Source organism: Arachis ipaensis, chromosome B01, assembly GCF_000816755.2.
Source record: "Arachis ipaensis cultivar K30076 chromosome B01, Araip1.1, whole genome shotgun sequence".
Lineage (NCBI taxonomy): Eukaryota > Viridiplantae > Streptophyta > Magnoliopsida > Fabales > Fabaceae > Arachis > Arachis ipaensis.
Genome location: NC_029785.2, coordinates 100,845,200 through 100,863,666, shown reverse-complemented (window position 1 = coordinate 100,863,666; position 18,467 = coordinate 100,845,200). Strand labels below are relative to the sequence as shown.

The following is an 18,467-nucleotide window of genomic DNA, read 5'->3' as shown; positions in this document are numbered from 1 at the left end:
TAAATACTAAATATTTATCTGTGTATATTAGTTAATGATTAGTTTTTGGAAAAGTTTAAGGTGCCAGCAACTTTGTTAAATTCTGATCACCATATAATTAGCAAAGAAAAATGAGTCATTGGATGAAATTTCAAACCAATCTCACACCATTAAAACTATGGTGGATACTACCATGAAGATTTTATTATTGTCTTCATATAAAGATACTTCTTTTTTACCATTAGATGATGAAATGTATGGTTTGATTTTGATGTGTTGCAAAAGTGTTAATTTTTTTAAAGTGTGGCTAAACAAATAAAGTACACTTTTAACACAAGAATCTTCATAAAAAGATGTTTTTAGCATCTTCATTTGAGTAGTTGCCTAAAACTATTATTGATGGCTATTTGATGGTTATAAATCACGAAAGTTGCTACCCCTAGCATTCCTCATAGTTTTTTATGTGGAAGTATGATTGATAACAACTTTGCATGTATGTTACCAACCGTCCTCTTTTAGGCACTCAAAAGGGAAAAAAAATTAAAGGAAGCACGAAAGAAATTTTCTTTAATTTCCTTCTACAAAATGTGCATAAAGAGGCACTTCTTTTCTCTTCACATACATATATGAGTGACGGATCAGTCTCATTCATTTCTCTTTTAAGAAGATTTATTCCATGCTACAACACAAAAATCTTTGTTCCGTTCAACATCATCATCATCATCAGTTTAACATTCATATACATACGAATCTTCCAACATGCGTGGTATCAGCTATTTGAATAATAAGTACTCATCACCATCTCCATTCCAATCTCATTCGTATGATGATAATAACATGCCGCCATCATCATCTGTAATTAGCAGAATAAGTCCACTCATTCTGTTAGTTATAATAGTCTTAGCAGTTATCTTCTTCGCTTATGGCCTTGTCCATTTGATTCTATGGTTCTTCATCAAAATCCTATCATCATCGTCGTCGTCGTTCTTGTCGCCGTCTACTCTCTACAACTCTAACAGATTCCAAGAATCATCGAGGCGCTCCCGCGCGATTCAGAGACAGCTTCACCATCTCTTCCGAATGCACGATTCCGGACTAGAACAATCCACCATTGATGCTCTCCCAGTGTTCTACTACCAAGAATTGTTGGGGATGAAAGAACCATTCGATTGTGCAGTGTGCCTCTGCGAATTCTCTGCGAATGAGAAGCTGAGGTTGGTTCCAATTTGCAGCCACGCATTTCACATGAACTGCCTCGACACATGGCTTCTCTCAAACTCTACATGTCCTCTCTGTAGAGCAAATCTCTCTAGCTCTATCGTGAATCAGAATCCAGTGTTGCTTCGTGTTGTTGAGGAAGAGAATAAGAATGGTGGTGAAGGGAGTGAAGAGGAAGACGAAGGTGGTGGTGGGAGGAAAAGGGTGTTTTGTGTAAGACTTGGGAAACTGAGGAACAGTGAATTGATTCAGAGAGAAGAGGGTAGTAGTAGTAGTAGTCGTATAGGGTTGGATGGGAGAAGATGCTACTCAATGGGTTCATATGAGTATGTGGTTAGAGAATCGAATCTGAAAGTGGAAGTGGTGTTATCATCTCAGTCTCTTCATGTTGGTGGTGAAGAACAAGAAGAAGAAAATGATGATGGAAAGAAGATAGGGAAGAAGAGAACCAGAGGTGAGAGCTTCTCAGTTTCAAAGATTTGGCTATGGTCCAACAAGATCAAATATAATCATCATAGATCCAATAATGCAGATGCAGATTTTCCTTTGTCACCAATGTTAGGATTTGGTTGAATTAGTCCCACATTACTCAGGATAGCAAATGGAGTGGGTGGCCTAGGCTATAAATATGAGGCTAAGTTCTCCATTTGTTTTTGCACTAGTCAGAAATACTTTAAGCTTGTATCTGATTTTTCTTTTCCTCTGTACTCTTTATTAGAGAGTGTTGTGAGGTGTAGTTAGATATTTGCTTTGAGAGAGTGTGGGTGTACTGGGGTGCCGGTGAGAGAAAGAAGTCTATGTGTTGTAACAATTTTCACATAGTGATATTCTCTGGTTGTCATTTGACAACGGCCGTGGTTTTTCTCCAGTAATTGGAGTTTCCACGTTAAATTCTTGTGTTGTGATTGTGTCTATTTTATTTCTCTGTCAAAGGTATTTTCTCAAGGGGGAATGGTGTCTTATTCCCAACAACCAATAACAAAGAAAGCACTATTAATCTAATTTCGGAACTTTGAAGAAGAATTCTGTTTGATACCAATTTCTAGCATACTTTAGTTTTGTTGATACCACTTTCTTATTCTAATTTTACTTTTTCTTTTAATTGATTATATACACAAAGGCTGATTTTAACTTTTACCGAGAGAACATTTTTCTTTCCATCCAAAAATTCTAGAGGGTCAGCAGGTTTTTATAATTTTGATCATTATTTAATCAATACAAATATTAAATACAAATAATCTTCGATTTTTTTCAGATTTAGCGAGCATCTGAAATAACTAGTAAATTACAACTTTATTGCACCGCAATTAGTGCATTAGTATTTGCAGTCTTAATATTTTTTGCTGGTTAATTTCATTATCACAAAGCTGCTCTAAAATTGGCTTGATTCCAAGTTGTAGAATCTATGTTAAATCACCATTTAGCAGGATTACTAGGACTTGGAAGGCTTTCTTATATAGAGGGAGCTAACCTCTATTCCGCTATTAAGTCTGGGATCGAGCCCAGCTTGACTTTGTCATCCAACCGATACCTTACTTCTTTAGTTCCAAAACCTTACAAGGGGAGTTCCGCTAACAAAGCTTGCTTGGATTTAGTCTTTTCATTACCTATACCATCTTTCAGTCATATTCCCGCTCCATCGTTTATATTATAACTGATGGCAAAAGAAAGAGAGATTTATGTGCCTATCTCATGTGGTTTTGAATCTAACTTATGAAAAATATATATACAAATTGTATTGATTTATGTATGTAAATTCTGATAAAAAAATATAGAAAAACAATGATGATTGTAAATAATATGAATAATAGATTAAAAAAAGAATGCAAATTAAAAATTAAGAATTTGATTCTTAATTAATTATTTAACTTCAAATTTTAAAATTTGAAAAAGTAGGATTAGAAATTAAACATATTTACACTACTTACGGTTACTTCCAATTTCACCATAATATTCCAATTTCTGGACCATGCCCAAAACTCGCCATTGGTGCCGAAAACAGCCGTTCCGACGCATCATAATACCATTATTCCCCCTAACGTCGTTCAACCGCTGTCCGTGCACATCGCCGACATGGCCACAGTTCAAGGATGGGCAGACACGAGGAGCCTCAGCCTTCATGTCATCACCGGCCGCTGGTTCCTGGTGTTCGCCTCCTTCTTAATCATGGTAGCCGCCAGAGCCACCTACATGTTCGGCCTCTACTCCAGCGAAATCAAAAGCACCCTCGGATACGACCAAACCACCCTCAATCTCCTCAACTTCTTCAAGGACTTTGACAGCAACGTCGGTGTCCTCTCTGGCCTCATCAATGAGCTAACCTCACCCTGGGTGGTTCTAGCCATCGATGCAATCCTCAACCTATTCGGCTACCTCATGATTTGGCTCTCCATCACCAAAAGAGTTGTGAGACCAGCGGTCTGGCAAATGTGCTTATACATTTGCATCGGCGCTAACTCTCAGTCATTCGCGATCACAATTCTATTATACTCTGTGATTTACTATGATGATACCAAGGCTTTGATTCTCTTCATTGGTTGGCTTTCCGCCACAATCTCCGTCGTTTTTCTCTGAACAATTCGGTATAAGAAGCTGGTTCATCAGCCTAACGAGCTCAAAGTCTTCTTTAACTTCCTTTACATTTCTCTTGCACTCGCCGATTTCTTCTCATCATGATCATTATTCAGAAGAGGGTTAACTTTAACCGGTACAAATTTTCGATAAGGTATTTATTGGAGGTTTTATTTGCATGTGGATGGTCATTTTACATACAAAAGGAATGGTTATTTTTGTTGCAAATTCATTATTATATTTTATTTTACATACAAAATGGATGGATGTTTATTTTACATAAAAAGGATGAATGTTCTTGTTGTAAATCCAATGGGAGGCTGGTGGGACAACAATAGCGCTGATAGGATTTTCAGGAGATGCAACAGTGGCAAATGGTTAAAAATTTGAAAAGGTAAGGTAAAAGAATTTTTTGTTACTTGATTGGGTGATTTTTTTTTGTTGGGCCAAAAGGTAATGTGCATTTCCATGAGGATGAAGTTCAGCTCGTTACCATGGCAATGGTTGTGGTGGTTTCACTTCGACTTTAATCACAACTCGCTCTCGTGAGATGATATAAGTCCATGGGCTAAATAAGCTTATTCGGGTATGAGAAATGACTTAAAGTTAGCAACTGTTATTGCAATTAGATATTATTATGTACTATGTAATATTCTTTGTGGTTTGTACCGGTAATATTGGAGGTACTAATGGTGGCTGTATTTATTATGAAATTTTTTCGAAAATGAATTACAATTAGCCAATTATTTTGCTAGAGTTTGTAAACTTTCAATACTCTTCGTCGTATACGTATGAAATATATTCTTGGTCATGGTAGTGTCTTCAGGGTCCACTGCATAAAGAGACAAATTTGTCACTGCATCATCGATTTGTGGAAGTGCTTTTGTCTCCCTTGCTGATATATAGTTTTGCTGGAGTAAGTCGTATCAACTAATGCTTGTGGTTCTTATTTCATAGAAAATTTAAATAAGTCAACACTAAATTCCATCAAAGTATTTTTTTAAAATAAATAGCATTGATGTTGAACGAGCTAAAGTGTAGCATCAATGGGCAAAACGATTAAATCTGTAGAGGTTTTAATGGTTTTTGGCAACTGTGGCCATAATGTGTTGGTCACAACCATGGTTCTGAAAACTGGACCGGACTGGCCGGTTGGACAGGATCAATAACTGGCCGGTTATATGAAAACGACACCGTTTTGTGCTAAAACTTAAAAAAAAAAAAGAAAAGAAAAACCAAATGTGCAAGGAGCTGAAGCCTAAAGCCATTCGCCCATTCCATTCGTGAAACCCCCCTTCCCCCATCATTCGTGAATCTCCCCCTTTGAAGCAAAAACCTAGCCGCTTCTTCCTCAAGTTCCTTGCCGCCGTCGTCCCCAAGTTCTCCATTCTCGGCACCTCTGCTTCTTCCTCTTCCCCAGGTCCGGAACCCAGGTAGCTCGGCACGTCGTCCACTGGCTTATCTCTTCGTGGCTTGGAGGTTGGAGCAGCTTGCCGTTTGCCGTCGTCTCACCTGTCACCGTTGTCTCTTCTCTTGTCGGTTGCCGTCTGTGTCTTCGTCGAAGGTGAGTGGCCGTGCTTTGCTTCTTCCTTTTAATTTTGCTCTAGTTACTGATGGCTCTAGTTACTGAATGCATGGTTCTTCTTCTTCCTTTTAATTTCTGAAATTTTTGCTCAAATAATTTTTCTAATGTTGCTAATGTTCTTCTTCTTCTGTCTTGCTAATGCTCAGTTTAATTTCCAAAATTTAATTTAGTGTTTAATTTAGTGTCATCACTGCCTTGCTGAATGGTGTTGCTAATGTTCTTTTTCTTCTGCCTTGCTAATGCTCTATTTAATTTATTGTTGTTTTAAACTTTTGAATTTCTGCCTCGCTAATGCTCTATTTAATTTCTGCCTTGCTAATGCTTTATTTAATTTCTGAAATTCAATTCAGTGTTTAATTTAGTGTCATCATTGCCTTGTTGAATGGTGTTGCTGTTCAATAATGTACTGGTGTGCTGTTTTAGTGTTTTATAATGTATTTTTATTTTCAGTGTTTTGTAGTTGCTGAATGCTGATTGTTGAGTTTAGATATGGTGTTGTTGATGATTAATTTAGTGTCACCCTTTAAATGCTTGTTGCTGAATGTTGCTGCTTTTTTTAACCTTCCATACATGTTGGATACACCCAAAGGTAACAATCTTTTCCTTTCTTTAATCTTATCATCATCATAACAATGGTGGGACTTCAATGAATTGAGATTATTCAAGTTTTGATTTTGGGGTGTAGGTAAGGTGAAGAATCCAGACTTTCTAAAAGGGGTTTCATCTATTTGCAACAAAGAAGAACATCTCATTGCGGTAACTCTTATCTTCTTCCTCACTTTGGATTTTAAGTTTGTTGTGTTTTTTTCCAACTTTTTCTTGTCTATATTTTAGGATTTCAAAAGTTGAGTGAGATCTTTGTATGAAACTATCGATCTTGTTGCTGATGTAAGTGTAGTTGTAGTTCATCCCTCACATTATATAATATAGAAGCTATTATCACTCTACCTCAAATATATAGCAGAGGCTATGCTTATTTGTGTATTATAGGGTTATATTATCATGTTGTGTATGTGGCTTTCCATGGATGAAAAGACAAATAACTTTGTGTTTGATGTGAATTTGTAGGGCTACAAGAATGTGAAGGACATGGGAGGTGGTTATATGGAGTGGGTCAAAAACAAGTTTCCAGTGAAATCATCATTAGGGAAAAAGGATCTCTAAAGTGTTGTTGATGATAGGAACATATTTTCCATCTTTGAGTTGTACAATTGAAATATATAGTTCTTCTTGTTAATTGTTTGTATCCAAAGTATTTGGCATACACAATACTCATTAATTACCCGGGAAGACATCTGAATCAGGGGTATAACTTTTTGAGTTTGTATTTTGATAAGATCATATGAATTTGGTTGATGATATTTTATGTAGTATTTTAAATTTTGAATATATTTTAATATTTATATTAGACTATAATTATATTTTAAGATGTTTATTTATAATTTATTTATTATTCTATTCTAAAACATTTTTTCCGGTTGAACCACCGGTTAGACTGGTTGGACCAATGAACCAGTGAACCAGTGACTAGAGCGATTTGATGACTGGTCCGGTTTTCAAAACCTTGGTCACGACAATATTAACACAAATATTGAACCCATTTGTGATGAGGTTACATTTTGCTAAGATCTGACTTTGGCGAAATGTAACGTATCTTAGAACAAAAAAAGTGCCGCATGATATAATTAATATAAATAAACCTCAAAATGAGTTGGTTTGCCCCTCTTCGATAGATGATATTAACCTCTGGTCACCTACTATGACTGGATGGATTTTGACAATAGCGACATGGTGCAGGCAAATAACATAGTTTCGGTAACTTACTTCTTACATATATACCCGGATTTGCTGTCCCGCTTACATGGGAATGGTAATGCTGCTCTGATGGCCTATCCGAGGTTTAAAAAAGGCATCATTTACAAAATTCATTTTTCCTTTTAAATTCAAACAAATATAAGTCACTGGGGATGCACTAAAAATATATTTTTCCTTTATAAAGAGGCTGTGAAGAAACATCATGTATCTATCCCAGATGGAGGTTAACTCAAGCATCTCTAGAAACGACTATGGAAATGCTTGCAATTCCATGGCAAGAAAGCATTTTGCATCTCAAAGAGAGTGTGCAAATCCCCGGAGGAGCCACCCTTACAAAGCCATAAGATAATGTAAGTAAATATTTTATCCACGCATGTCATGTTTTTGATGTTATACTAAGAACAAAACTCAGAAATCTATTATGAATGCAGACTCAAGCTCCATGAAACTCTGAGCTCATCGCTGCCATTAAGGCACTTGCTAACGTCGTGGATACGTTGGCCATGAAAGTTGAGTCATCTCAAACCAGCATGCCAGGATGGAGGTCAACATCCATGTGTTGTGTTCGACATTGCTTTGTCGCGAGAAGAACACTGTGAAGCTCGTAGGTTCTCGGAATACGGACAAGGTAACTCATTTGGGAATATCGACTGCGAAAAATGAGCTCGCAGACATGAATGCCAATATGTCAGCAACAACAACTCTAACTAGAAGACCATTCAATAATAGATCGAAGAACAGGGAGTTGTTCAAGACAAATGGTTCTATTCCCATTATAATACCTAACGACGACGACACATATCCTGGTGGTAGATCCTATGAAGGACGTAACTCCAGAAGATCTAGTTACCGCAAAGGGTTGTCACGAAGACCACCATCAAAGGTATGCTGACAATAACCAAGTCTTTTCTCAAATTTAGTTGTATATTTTAATCATTTTTATATATTGTCAAAAAGGTAGAAAATTTTTGAAGTCATTAAGTAAAAATAAGAAATTTTTTTGTGATGAAAAAATGTTATTTTTTTTAAGTGAACTATTTATTTGTTATAAATCATGGAATGTGTTATTTAATGACCTAGGTTTTTTCTTGGTTTACAATTTAAAATGTCACCCATATTCAAGGCCTACTCTACTAGGCCTGTGGTTGCTTCCTTAGTAGAACACAATGTGTTTTTTAGACATGATTTGGGTCATGATTACAGTTTTGCTTCATAAAGAGCATTACTCGTATTTTTTATATATACAGTATTTTTTGTATCCTTGTTGGATTTGGATGGTACCAACAATAGTTTTTCCAAGGCTCAAATAAATCATCAGAAAACAAGAACCACACATATCTTCAACAAAAAAAAAAACATTCCTTGCACCTTTAGGGACATTCTTCTTCATTTGCCTCCCCATTGTTCGTCGCAAGGCATTAGCGATGGAACCACATGGAAGACTATCGCTTCATTGGATGTTCATCATGGAATAGTTACAAATTTGAGAACCACAAAAGGATTGCAGTTCACCTCGACTTCCCTTTCTTCGGTCCTTATCGCGGTTACTTTGTCTGGGAACATGGGACTCGCAAAGTCATGTCCACCACCTCTAATTGGAACGACCAACTATGATGTTTTACCAAGCAACCGTTAGCCTTCTCGAATACTTCCTGAAAAATGGATCACTTAGAGGTCATGGAAAGAGCCGTTTGTCCATTGGTACTGGTATCATCCAAGGGGATGGGATTAAAAGAAATTATCCTGGTGATATCGCTGTCCCCAACAATGGCGGGATTAATATAGTCAAGGTATTTGGTAGTGTCATGAACAATTCTCCTCCACAGCCCCCCACCGGAATAAAAAATTTAGGGATACATGTCAACACTTTTCACATGAATCTGTCCACTATAAAATCTTTGATAGAGCCACAATGATGGGCCACATGCTATGCGTTCAATCCTTCCAAAAAAACCTACTGTGAGGCTCTTTTCAACTTTTAAGTTATGTCACCTTAAGTTCTTTAACTTTGCATATCATATTAGCCTAGCATGGACTCGTAAAAACCTGTCTCAATGCAGGGAGGAGCTAATGAAATTTGGTGATTTGGTACTCACCAGGGAGGACACCTTGAGCCTCACTGTAGGCTCATTTCCAGTGGATAATATCTTCCACATGTTTGCGATGCTGCTAACTAAGTATAACGATGCCATGGAGAGGCCAAACATTTGGTGTCTACCTCCATTATTTTTTATGTTATCGACCCCTGGCATGTAAGTATTTTCATGGTACTTAGTTTATAAATGTTGACCTAAATTCACGTCATACAGAGAGATGTTCGTCAGGGAAAATCGATCAAGCAACTGGTGGCGGACTATTCAAAAACATGGATGAAGCCATCTCTAACCCTTAACTATGCAAATACTTGACTTCTTTTGTTATTCCTTGTGCTTCATGCATTATGCGTTAGAAAAATATGCACTTACCTCATGCTCACCCATTGTTACCCACAAGCATGCCTCCCAATAAAAGAGGACTCTGCACATTGGTACCTCATGGTCATTGCATTCAGGGAGGACATGATGTATTACTTAGATGCATCGATGGGAGATGATGAAGCTGTTAAGCAAAAGTCATTCATAAAAAAGGTGGTAAGTCTTTCAGAACCAACAGAGCATAGTTCTGTCGCTGGAGGAGCATCTGTCTGGCGTTCAAACGCCAGAACAGAGCATAGTTCTGGCGCTGAACGCCCAGAATGGGAGCATCCTGGCGCTGAACGCCCAGAACAAGCATGGTCCATTCTTCCTTGTATATGAGCAGGAGCAAGGATGAGAACATTCTTGTGGAAGCAGATCCAGAACCTGAAAGGACTCTGAAGAGAAAATTAAGAGAAGCTAAAATACAACAATCCAGAGATAACCTTTCAGAAATTTTCGAATAGGCAGAGGAGATGGCAGCCGAAAATAGTAATAATGAAAGGAGGATGCTTGGTGACTTTACTGCACCTAATTCCAATTTACATGGAAGAAGCATCTCCATTCCTGCCATTGGAGCAAACAACTTTGAGCTGAAACCTCAATTAGTTTCTCTGATGCAGCAGAACTGCAGGATTCAATGATTGAATGACTGTGGCGAGCTTCAAACTCGCGAGTGCTGGGCGTAGTGACAGACGCAAATGGAGGGTGAATCCTATTCCAGCATGATCGGGAACCGACAGATGAATAGCCGTGCCGTGATAGGGTGCGTGAGCATATTATTCACTGAGAGGAGGGGATGTAGCCACTGACAACGGTGATGCCCTTGCATAAAGCCAGCCATGGAAAGGAGTAAGACTGATTGGATGAAGATAGCAGGAAAGCAGAGGTTCAGAGGAACGAAAAGCATCTCCATTCGCTTATCTGAAATTCCTACCAATGATTTACATAAGTACCTCTATCCCTATCTTATTATATAATATTCGAAAACACCATTATCACTTTATATCTGCCTGACTGAGATTTACAAGGTGACCATAGCTTGCTTCATACCAACAATCTCCGTGGGATTCGACCCTTACTCACGTAAGGTATTACTTGGACGACCCAGTGCACTTGCTGGTTAGTTGTATCGAAGTTGTGACAGACTGTAAAACTAGATCAGAGTATCTGGCCTAAGAAGCCATTACCAGAGATCACAATTTCGTGCACCATATATGCTTTTGTTATGGTTTCTTGCCATCTGTCTGTGTCCTTGGACATTAATGGTATTGGGAATATGGATGCTCTCTAACTATCCCGTGCTTTGTCATGGCTTTGAATTATGCATTTCAACTTTGAATTTATGATGCAACAAAATGTTCGCCTACCTTTTTGTGACTTGCGTTTTCTGGTCTATTGTACACATCACATTTAAATCATTAGTTTTAGTCCACAAAAATAAAACACAACTGAAACACCAAATATGCTTTACTCATTAGTCTTAGTGACTGGGTTATCTGGTCTATTATGCACATCATATTTAAATCATTAATGTAATCCATAAAAATAAAACACAATTGAAACACCCGTTACACTTTACTCATTAGTTTAGTATGGAAAAGTAAAACACATCTTAAACAAGGCTAAATCAACATTGCTTCAACAAATGAATCTTTAACTCCTATGCCTTAGACAAAGATACATCCAGGTAATGGTCTTTCTCACATGAGTCATCTTCATCTTTCTCATTAGCATCCTGACCGCTCCAATGAGTTTTCATCCAATCTACTTCACCAACCTAAGCCAAAGTAACACGAACCAAAGCCACAACATCAACGACAGAGTGTTAGTTTTAATGAATTATCAGGCAAAAGCTACACACTAATCTCCACTAACCTCTTCCATTACATTTTCATACTCATTGTCATCAGTCTCTTCATAACCCACCTTCTGCGCCCTCCTTTGGGTGCCTGAACCACCAAAAAATTGACCTTACCCCTGTGTTTGCTTTTGTGAACAAGATAACTGGTTATAGCCAACTGCACGGCGAATTCCGCATCTCTTTACACCCTTGACTTATGGCTGGCTACCTATACCAACTTTACGCTGCTTGCAATGATGTACAACCTAAGGATCCCTTATGCAATCCTCGAGAGTAGAAGACACCGAGGGTCAACTCCTTCCCCCGTTGGAGATAGTGTCTTGCCTTTAAAGTGCGAAATTTCATTTATCACTTTCGCAGTTACGTCAACAAAATCATCCACTCGTGCAGAAGCAAGCACACACAACTCCCTGCACAAATAGTTCAACATCCAGTTACGGCAGGTAACCATCGGATCCCAGCAAAACGGTCCCTTTTTTGTGAAAGCCCTCACTTTTGAAATGGCATCTTTCAATCACCTCTCCAACACTACACTAGCAAGCATTTCAATGATATCAAGGTGGACTAAGACTAAAATAATATGGTCACAAGGAATCTCGAGGGTCTCTATCCTCATGCACGAATACTTGAAGAATGATCCATTCTGATAATGTGTAACACTCCACTCTCGGGGCGAATTCCAGACCGGGACAACGTGTAAATATTTGAACATGCTGTGAATGTACACGGACGTACCTTTAACGTGTAAGCACGTGAAAGGATTTGTCGTAAAAGAAGAAAGATTTCTCTTGTCAGAACACTTGCTGCAGACCTTTCTAGTAATCGTAGAGGGCTCTGTAGTACCATCTCACCAACAGTCGATCGTAAGTCAAACAATGCTTCCTGAGACCTCATTTGACTTATACATCTAGAGAATTATTCAACAAAGTCTTTTAAGTTGTGCTAGAAATGCACAAATTTGCCTAGCATAGAGTGAAGTCCCTCACACCTTGAGGTGGTTTGAAAGACCCCAAATAAATGACCACGGATGTGTGCAGTTTCCCACATACATCTTCTAGCATAAAGATCACACACCCAAGGATTGTCCTATACGCCTAGCTCGGAAACCACATTGTTCCATCGCTCTTCAAACTCCACAACTTCATAGTTAAATAACATGCATTTCTTGAATTCATATGTGAACACAAGATTGCTTATGTTTGAGGTTGCATTCTAGAATAAGTGTCATGCGCACAGACGATGATGCGACTTCGGAGAAACTTATTCAATTGCCTTTTTTCATGGCTTTGTGACCATCAGTGATGACACATCCCGGGGCCTTGCCCTTCATGGCTTTTGAAAGTTACTGAAATAGCCACTTATATGTTTCCACGGTCTTATTTGCTACAAGGGTAGCAGAAAACACTATTGGTTGATTGTGATGATTAACACCCGAGAAAACCACCAAGGGACATATGTACTTATTCTTGCGATATGTGGCATCAAATGCTAAAACATCCTCAAATGCTTCATAATCTAGTTGACTACATTTGCTAGACTAAAACAAATCCACCAGACGACCTTCCTTGTCCGTTAGGTATCTAATACACATTCCTAGATTTTCTGCTTCCATACATTGCAACAACTTAAGGCATACATTTGCATCCCCACCAATAATCCTCCATTGCTTGTCAATTTGATTATACATGTCTCTCTTCAAAAATAGAACATTTTCACAGCCCCTGCTATCTGCACAAAGGATGCATAAATTTGTGAAGTCTTGATGCCCACTTTCAACATCATATTCATCTGATCAATTGCCGTAGAGTTCATCCTTCTATGTCCTAGAAGCATGAAACTTAAGTGTGTCCTTGACGATCAGGATTTCTACTAGTAAAGAATTTTTATAAAAATAATCACGTTGTAAGTATAGTTTCTAAACCAACAGAGAATTATTTCGTACAAAAGTTTGGTTGTCACAAGTAACAAAACCCAATAAAATTTATAACCGAAGTATTTAAACCTCGGGTCGTCTTTCAAGGAATTGCAGGGAGGTGTATTTATTATTGGTTATGAGTTTTCTGGGAAATTTAGAGTTTGGGCAATGGGCATAAGCATATGATTGTAAATTAAAGCAATGAAAATTAAAAGAGATTTATATTATTCTATATAAAAATTCTTGAATGAAAGAATGATTAATTGGAAGAAAATAAATTATTAATTAGAAAAACTCTTGGCAAGGTATGAAAACTGGAAATCCCATCCTAGTTATCCTTATCAAGGGTGATGAAAATTGTTTATTGCTCCCACTTAGTTAACCCTTACTAAATAAAGGAAAGTCAAGTGGACTAATCAATTTGATTCCTCAAGTCCTAGTCAACTCCTATGGAAAGACTAGCTTTAGAGGGATCCAAATCAATCAGTAAATTCCAATTTTCAATCAACAGATGAGTTTGATAACTCAAGTGTCACCAATTACTCAACCAAAGCCAAAAGGGAAAAATCTAAATTATTTATATAATAAATAGAAGAAAGCAATTATAAATCTGAAATATCTCGAATTGTATTGAATCAAATTAAACATAGGAATCCATAAACCAATTTGGGAAAATAAACAAACTAAAGTAATAAAATAAATAAAAGTAGAAGTGAAACATAAATTAAAGGAACATTGAACCTGGAATTTGAAGAAGTAAACATACTCTAAGAGAAATCCTAATTCTAAAACCTAAGAGAGAGGAGAGCATCTCTCTCTCTAAACTACATCTAAAAACCTAAAATTATGTATTATTGAATAAATGATTAATGATTCTTCTTGATTCCCTCATTCTCCAGCCTCTATACTACGTTTCTGAGCTTGGATTTGGGCCAAAAAAGGGCCTAGAAATCGCTGGGAGCATTTTCTGCAATTTTCTGCACGTGGCGTCCGTCACGTGTGCGTGTGGGTCACGCGTGCGCATCATTGGAGATTTTTCTTGCCACGCGTACGCGTCAGTCACGCGTACGCGTCATTTGTGCTCTGCGCCAAGTGCGCGTCCGCGTCGTCCATGCGTGCGCGTCGCTGCCATTTTCTTTAAAACTCCATTTTGTGCGTTTCTTCCATTTTTGCATGTTTCCTTTCTGTCCTCTAAGTTATTCCTGCCCTATGAAGCCTGAAATTACTTAACACACAGATCACGATATCGAATATTAATAACGGATAATTAAAATTAATATTTTTAAGGCATAGGAAACATATTTTCACATATATCACATAATAAGGAAGGAGTTGTAAAACCATGCAATTCATATGAATAAGTGGGTGAAGAATTGATAAAAATACTCAATTGAGCACAAGATGAATCATAAAATAGGGGTTTATCAACCTCCCCACACTTAAACATTAGCATGTCTCATGCTAAATCCAAGAGAAAAGAGTGAAGGTAGAATGGTGGAATCTTATGCAATGCAATCTATTCTAAATGCAAGCTACCTAAATGAATCCTGCAATTCTAATTATTATCCACTTATATATATAAAGCTTATATGTGGTTAAATTGATTCATATTTTCAAGGAATCATATATACACAACCAAGGCCAAATCATATTAAAACACATTCACAATTGAGTTGAGTTAATTAAAGGAGTTCACAAACTTGCAAGACAATCAATGATTAAATATGGATATATGGGAATGAGCTATTAAACCCTCACTGGATTTGTGTATACACTCTAGTTACTCAGTGTTTGGGGTTAATCACTCTAGTCTTCTCTAGTCATGCTTTCTAAAACCTTGTTCTTCATCTAACCAATCAACAAATATCTAATGTACACATGCAAACATCATGAGGTCTTTTTCAAGGTTGTAATGGGGCTAAGGTAAAGGTGAGGGCATATATATAAGGCTAAGTGAGCTATAAATTGAATCCTTGATTAGTCTAAGATCTCACCTAACATATACATGCTCTATACAATTAAGATTATTCTTAGTTTCCCATAATTTTTTTTTACTTTCTTATCACATACTCATGCATCAAATTCTTTTTTATTTTACCCCATGTGCATTGATTTCTTTACTAAACTCATTGTTGGGGTAATTTTGTCCCCTTATTCATTTATTTATTAAAAAGGGATTTTTTTTGAAGCATAAACACAACATATCAATGCACATGGTATTTTAATTATTTTGGTTTCACATGAGCATGCTCCCAAATTTCAAATGATTTATAGAGTTAATACCTTCCTATCAACCCAAGTTCCCACAGTTTTCCCACACTAAGTTGATACATAATCTCTATCTTAAGCTAACCAAAGATTCAATTTGGAATTTTTAATTTGTTTTTCTGCTTAAGGCTAGTGATGTGGTTATAGAACAGAAGGGGATTAAAAGGCTCAAGGGGGCTAACAAGGGTGACATAAAAGGGTAGGCTTATTTGGGATAAGTGAGCTAAAACAAGTAACGGCCTCAATCATATGCAAGTATGTAAATACATTCTATATTGGACATATAGACTAAAACAAAGTAAAGATTGTAAGCATAGAAAAGAAGGGCGAAACACACAAGAATGAAAACTATGGTTAAATATAACCATGCAATTAAGCTCAAAAACTCACGGGTTGTGTGTTCTTTGGCTCAAAAACCATATATCAGTTATGTATATCATGCAAGTAGAGATCAAGAGTTTCCATTCAACTCAATGTGAATCTTTGAATGGCTCTTATAAAAATAAGTATTTTCTTTGAAAAATGCTGTCAATTTACCAATATTTATTGCTCTATATATATATATGGTGGGTGGATTGTTGTGATTCTGAAAAACTAAAATTTCTAGTTTACTCTTTTATTTTCAATTAAACCAAATTATTATATGCTAAAAGGGTAAACTAAACTAAATAATCTATATTTTCTATATCACAACTAAATAAGCTAAGAGTGCTAATTAAGCTAAATATCTAAGATATATAAATACAGAGTGCAAAATGCAGAATGTAGAAATAAAGTAGGAATAGACAGAAAATACAGTAAAAGAAAATGTGCAAGTACTGAAGGGGGAATAAGATAAAATAAAATAAAAATAAAGTAAAAATACAGAAAAAGAAATAAAATAGGATAGAGAGTCTGAAAGTAGTTCACCAAAATAAAATTTGCCAGAGATGGTGATCTCCCCACACTTAAATAATAGCATCGTCCCCGATGCTCAATCAAGTAGGGTGTGAAGAAGTGGCATCTCCGGAAGGGTGCTCTGTTGGTGTCTCAATGGTGGCCTGAGGTGCTGCAGTCTATATAGGTGCCTGAGGATCTGCCTGCTGAAGCGAGGGCTCTATCTGTAAAGGGATATGTGGATCGGCTGGCTGTATCTACTGGGGTTCCTCATGATGTGGCGCAGCCTGCTCGGGTCCTGCCTGCTCAGCCTCTGCTCATGCATCGTCCTCCTGCTCATTATCCTCCTCTCCAGATGTCTCTGATGGTGTGTCAAGCTCGGAGGAGATGTCAGCGTGGCCCGATCGAATCATCAACTTCAAATGCTCATAGCATCGCTTGCTGCGACGCTCAGACCGCTCATATCGCCGCTGGTTGCGGCACTCAGACCTCTCATATTGCCGCTGGTGGCGGCGCTCCATCTGGTCTAGCCGCTCAAAAAGACGGTGCACCAAGTGGTAAATAGGCTCGGGAGCAAGTGAAGGTGCTGTAGGTGTAGGTGGTGCAGGTGGTGCTGAAGGGGCATCAGAAGATGTAGCTGCATCAGTGGAGGCAGGGAGAAAGAGTGGTATGTAGCCCAGAGCCATGAACTTCCTGCCACGTGGGATGATCTTCTTACAATCTGCGGCTGGTGGCTTTTCATCCGCAAGCTCCCAGGGTACCTCAGCTCGGCGGCCCAGCTGGGTAATCAAGTAGGGGAAGGGCAGAGTGCCTCGGACATGGATCCTGGCCATATAATACCGGATAAAGCGGAGAAGGTATAGGTCCTTGCCCTACATCATGCACCAGATAAGAGTAATCATGGCAGCTGACACCTCAGTCTCGTGAGTGCTCGGCATCACATAGTTGCTCAGAATCTGCTGCCATAGCCGAGCCTCATCATTTAAGTAGATAATTCTTATGCCTTTTGGGTTCACTGTTGACTTCCACATAACCCATGGGACAGCAGGATCAATAGCTATAGTGCGCTTCACTACTTCCCAATCAAATCTCATAAACCTTATATCTTCTTCAGACTTCTAGTAACCATCCGGCTGATCAGATTTAGGCTGGAGTTGGAGGATGTCTTCAATTGCCTCCTCAGTAACTAGAATTTGTTTGCCTCTGAGCTGCACGGCATCCAGGGTCGTCTTAAAGTAGTTGTAGTAAAATTCTCTGACCCAGGATGCATTTACCTCAGTCAAGTTCCTCTCCAGAAAGTACCAGCCTCTTTGTTTGATTTGGTCTGTGGTGTACTCTAGTAATTCGGCTGGAATTCGGAAGGTCTTTTCTAGATATAGGTTCCTTGAAGTTGCAAAAACTGGATACTTGAGTTCGCAGTGTTGGTTGGCAAACTTGACTGGGTCTGTGGCAGGCACTAACTGATCAGCCTTTTTCTGCGGAGTAAAATTCTTCTCCCGCCAGGAATCATCATGGAGAATATCTAAAATAGTAGTAGAGGATTCTTCTCTTTTTCTTTTGTCTGTGCCTGTTTTGGCTTTTCCTTTGCCTTTGGGGTCAGACATCTTGAAAAGCAGAGGTTTCAGGATACAGTTTATTAAACTAAAGTAACAAAACAGGTAAGCAAATAGAATTTTAGCAATATAAGCATAGAGGGGAAAAAAGGAATAATAGCAATATAAGCATGAAGTGAGTTAGATAGATGTAAAATTTTGGACTGTAGGCAAGCCAAAAATCAAAGAATTAAAATAAAATCACAGTCCAAGATCTATGATATGCGGAATTTTTTGTTTATCAGGAATAACAATAATCATGCCTTGAAATGGATTGAAAGAAGTTAGTTGAAAACTAAGAGAGAAGTTAGAAAGTTAATGCAGTTAAGAG

At 37.9% G+C, this 18,467-nt stretch overlaps 1 protein-coding gene and 1 long non-coding RNA gene across 3 annotated transcripts; both read left to right on the top strand.

Annotated features, from left to right (window-relative positions):
* On the top strand, positions 525 to 1,855 carry LOC107618857 (RING-H2 finger protein ATL47-like). Of its 2 annotated transcripts, XM_021122878.1 has the most exons (2): positions 530 to 1,532; positions 1,642 to 1,855. In XM_021122878.1, exons 1-2 carry the CDS (start codon positions 739 to 741, stop codon positions 1,757 to 1,759), a joined length of 912 nt encoding a protein of 303 aa, XP_020978537.1. In that variant the 5' UTR covers positions 530 to 738; the 3' UTR covers positions 1,760 to 1,855. The 2 variants fall into 2 exon arrangements, with proteins under 2 accessions (XP_016176521.1, XP_020978537.1); XM_016321035.2 differs by having other exon boundaries at positions 525 to 1,855.
* On the top strand, positions 5,878 to 6,145 carry LOC107609780. Its single transcript, XR_002362303.1, has 2 exons — positions 5,878 to 5,942; positions 6,039 to 6,145. It is a non-coding gene; the product is annotated as an uncharacterized LOC107609780 (long non-coding RNA).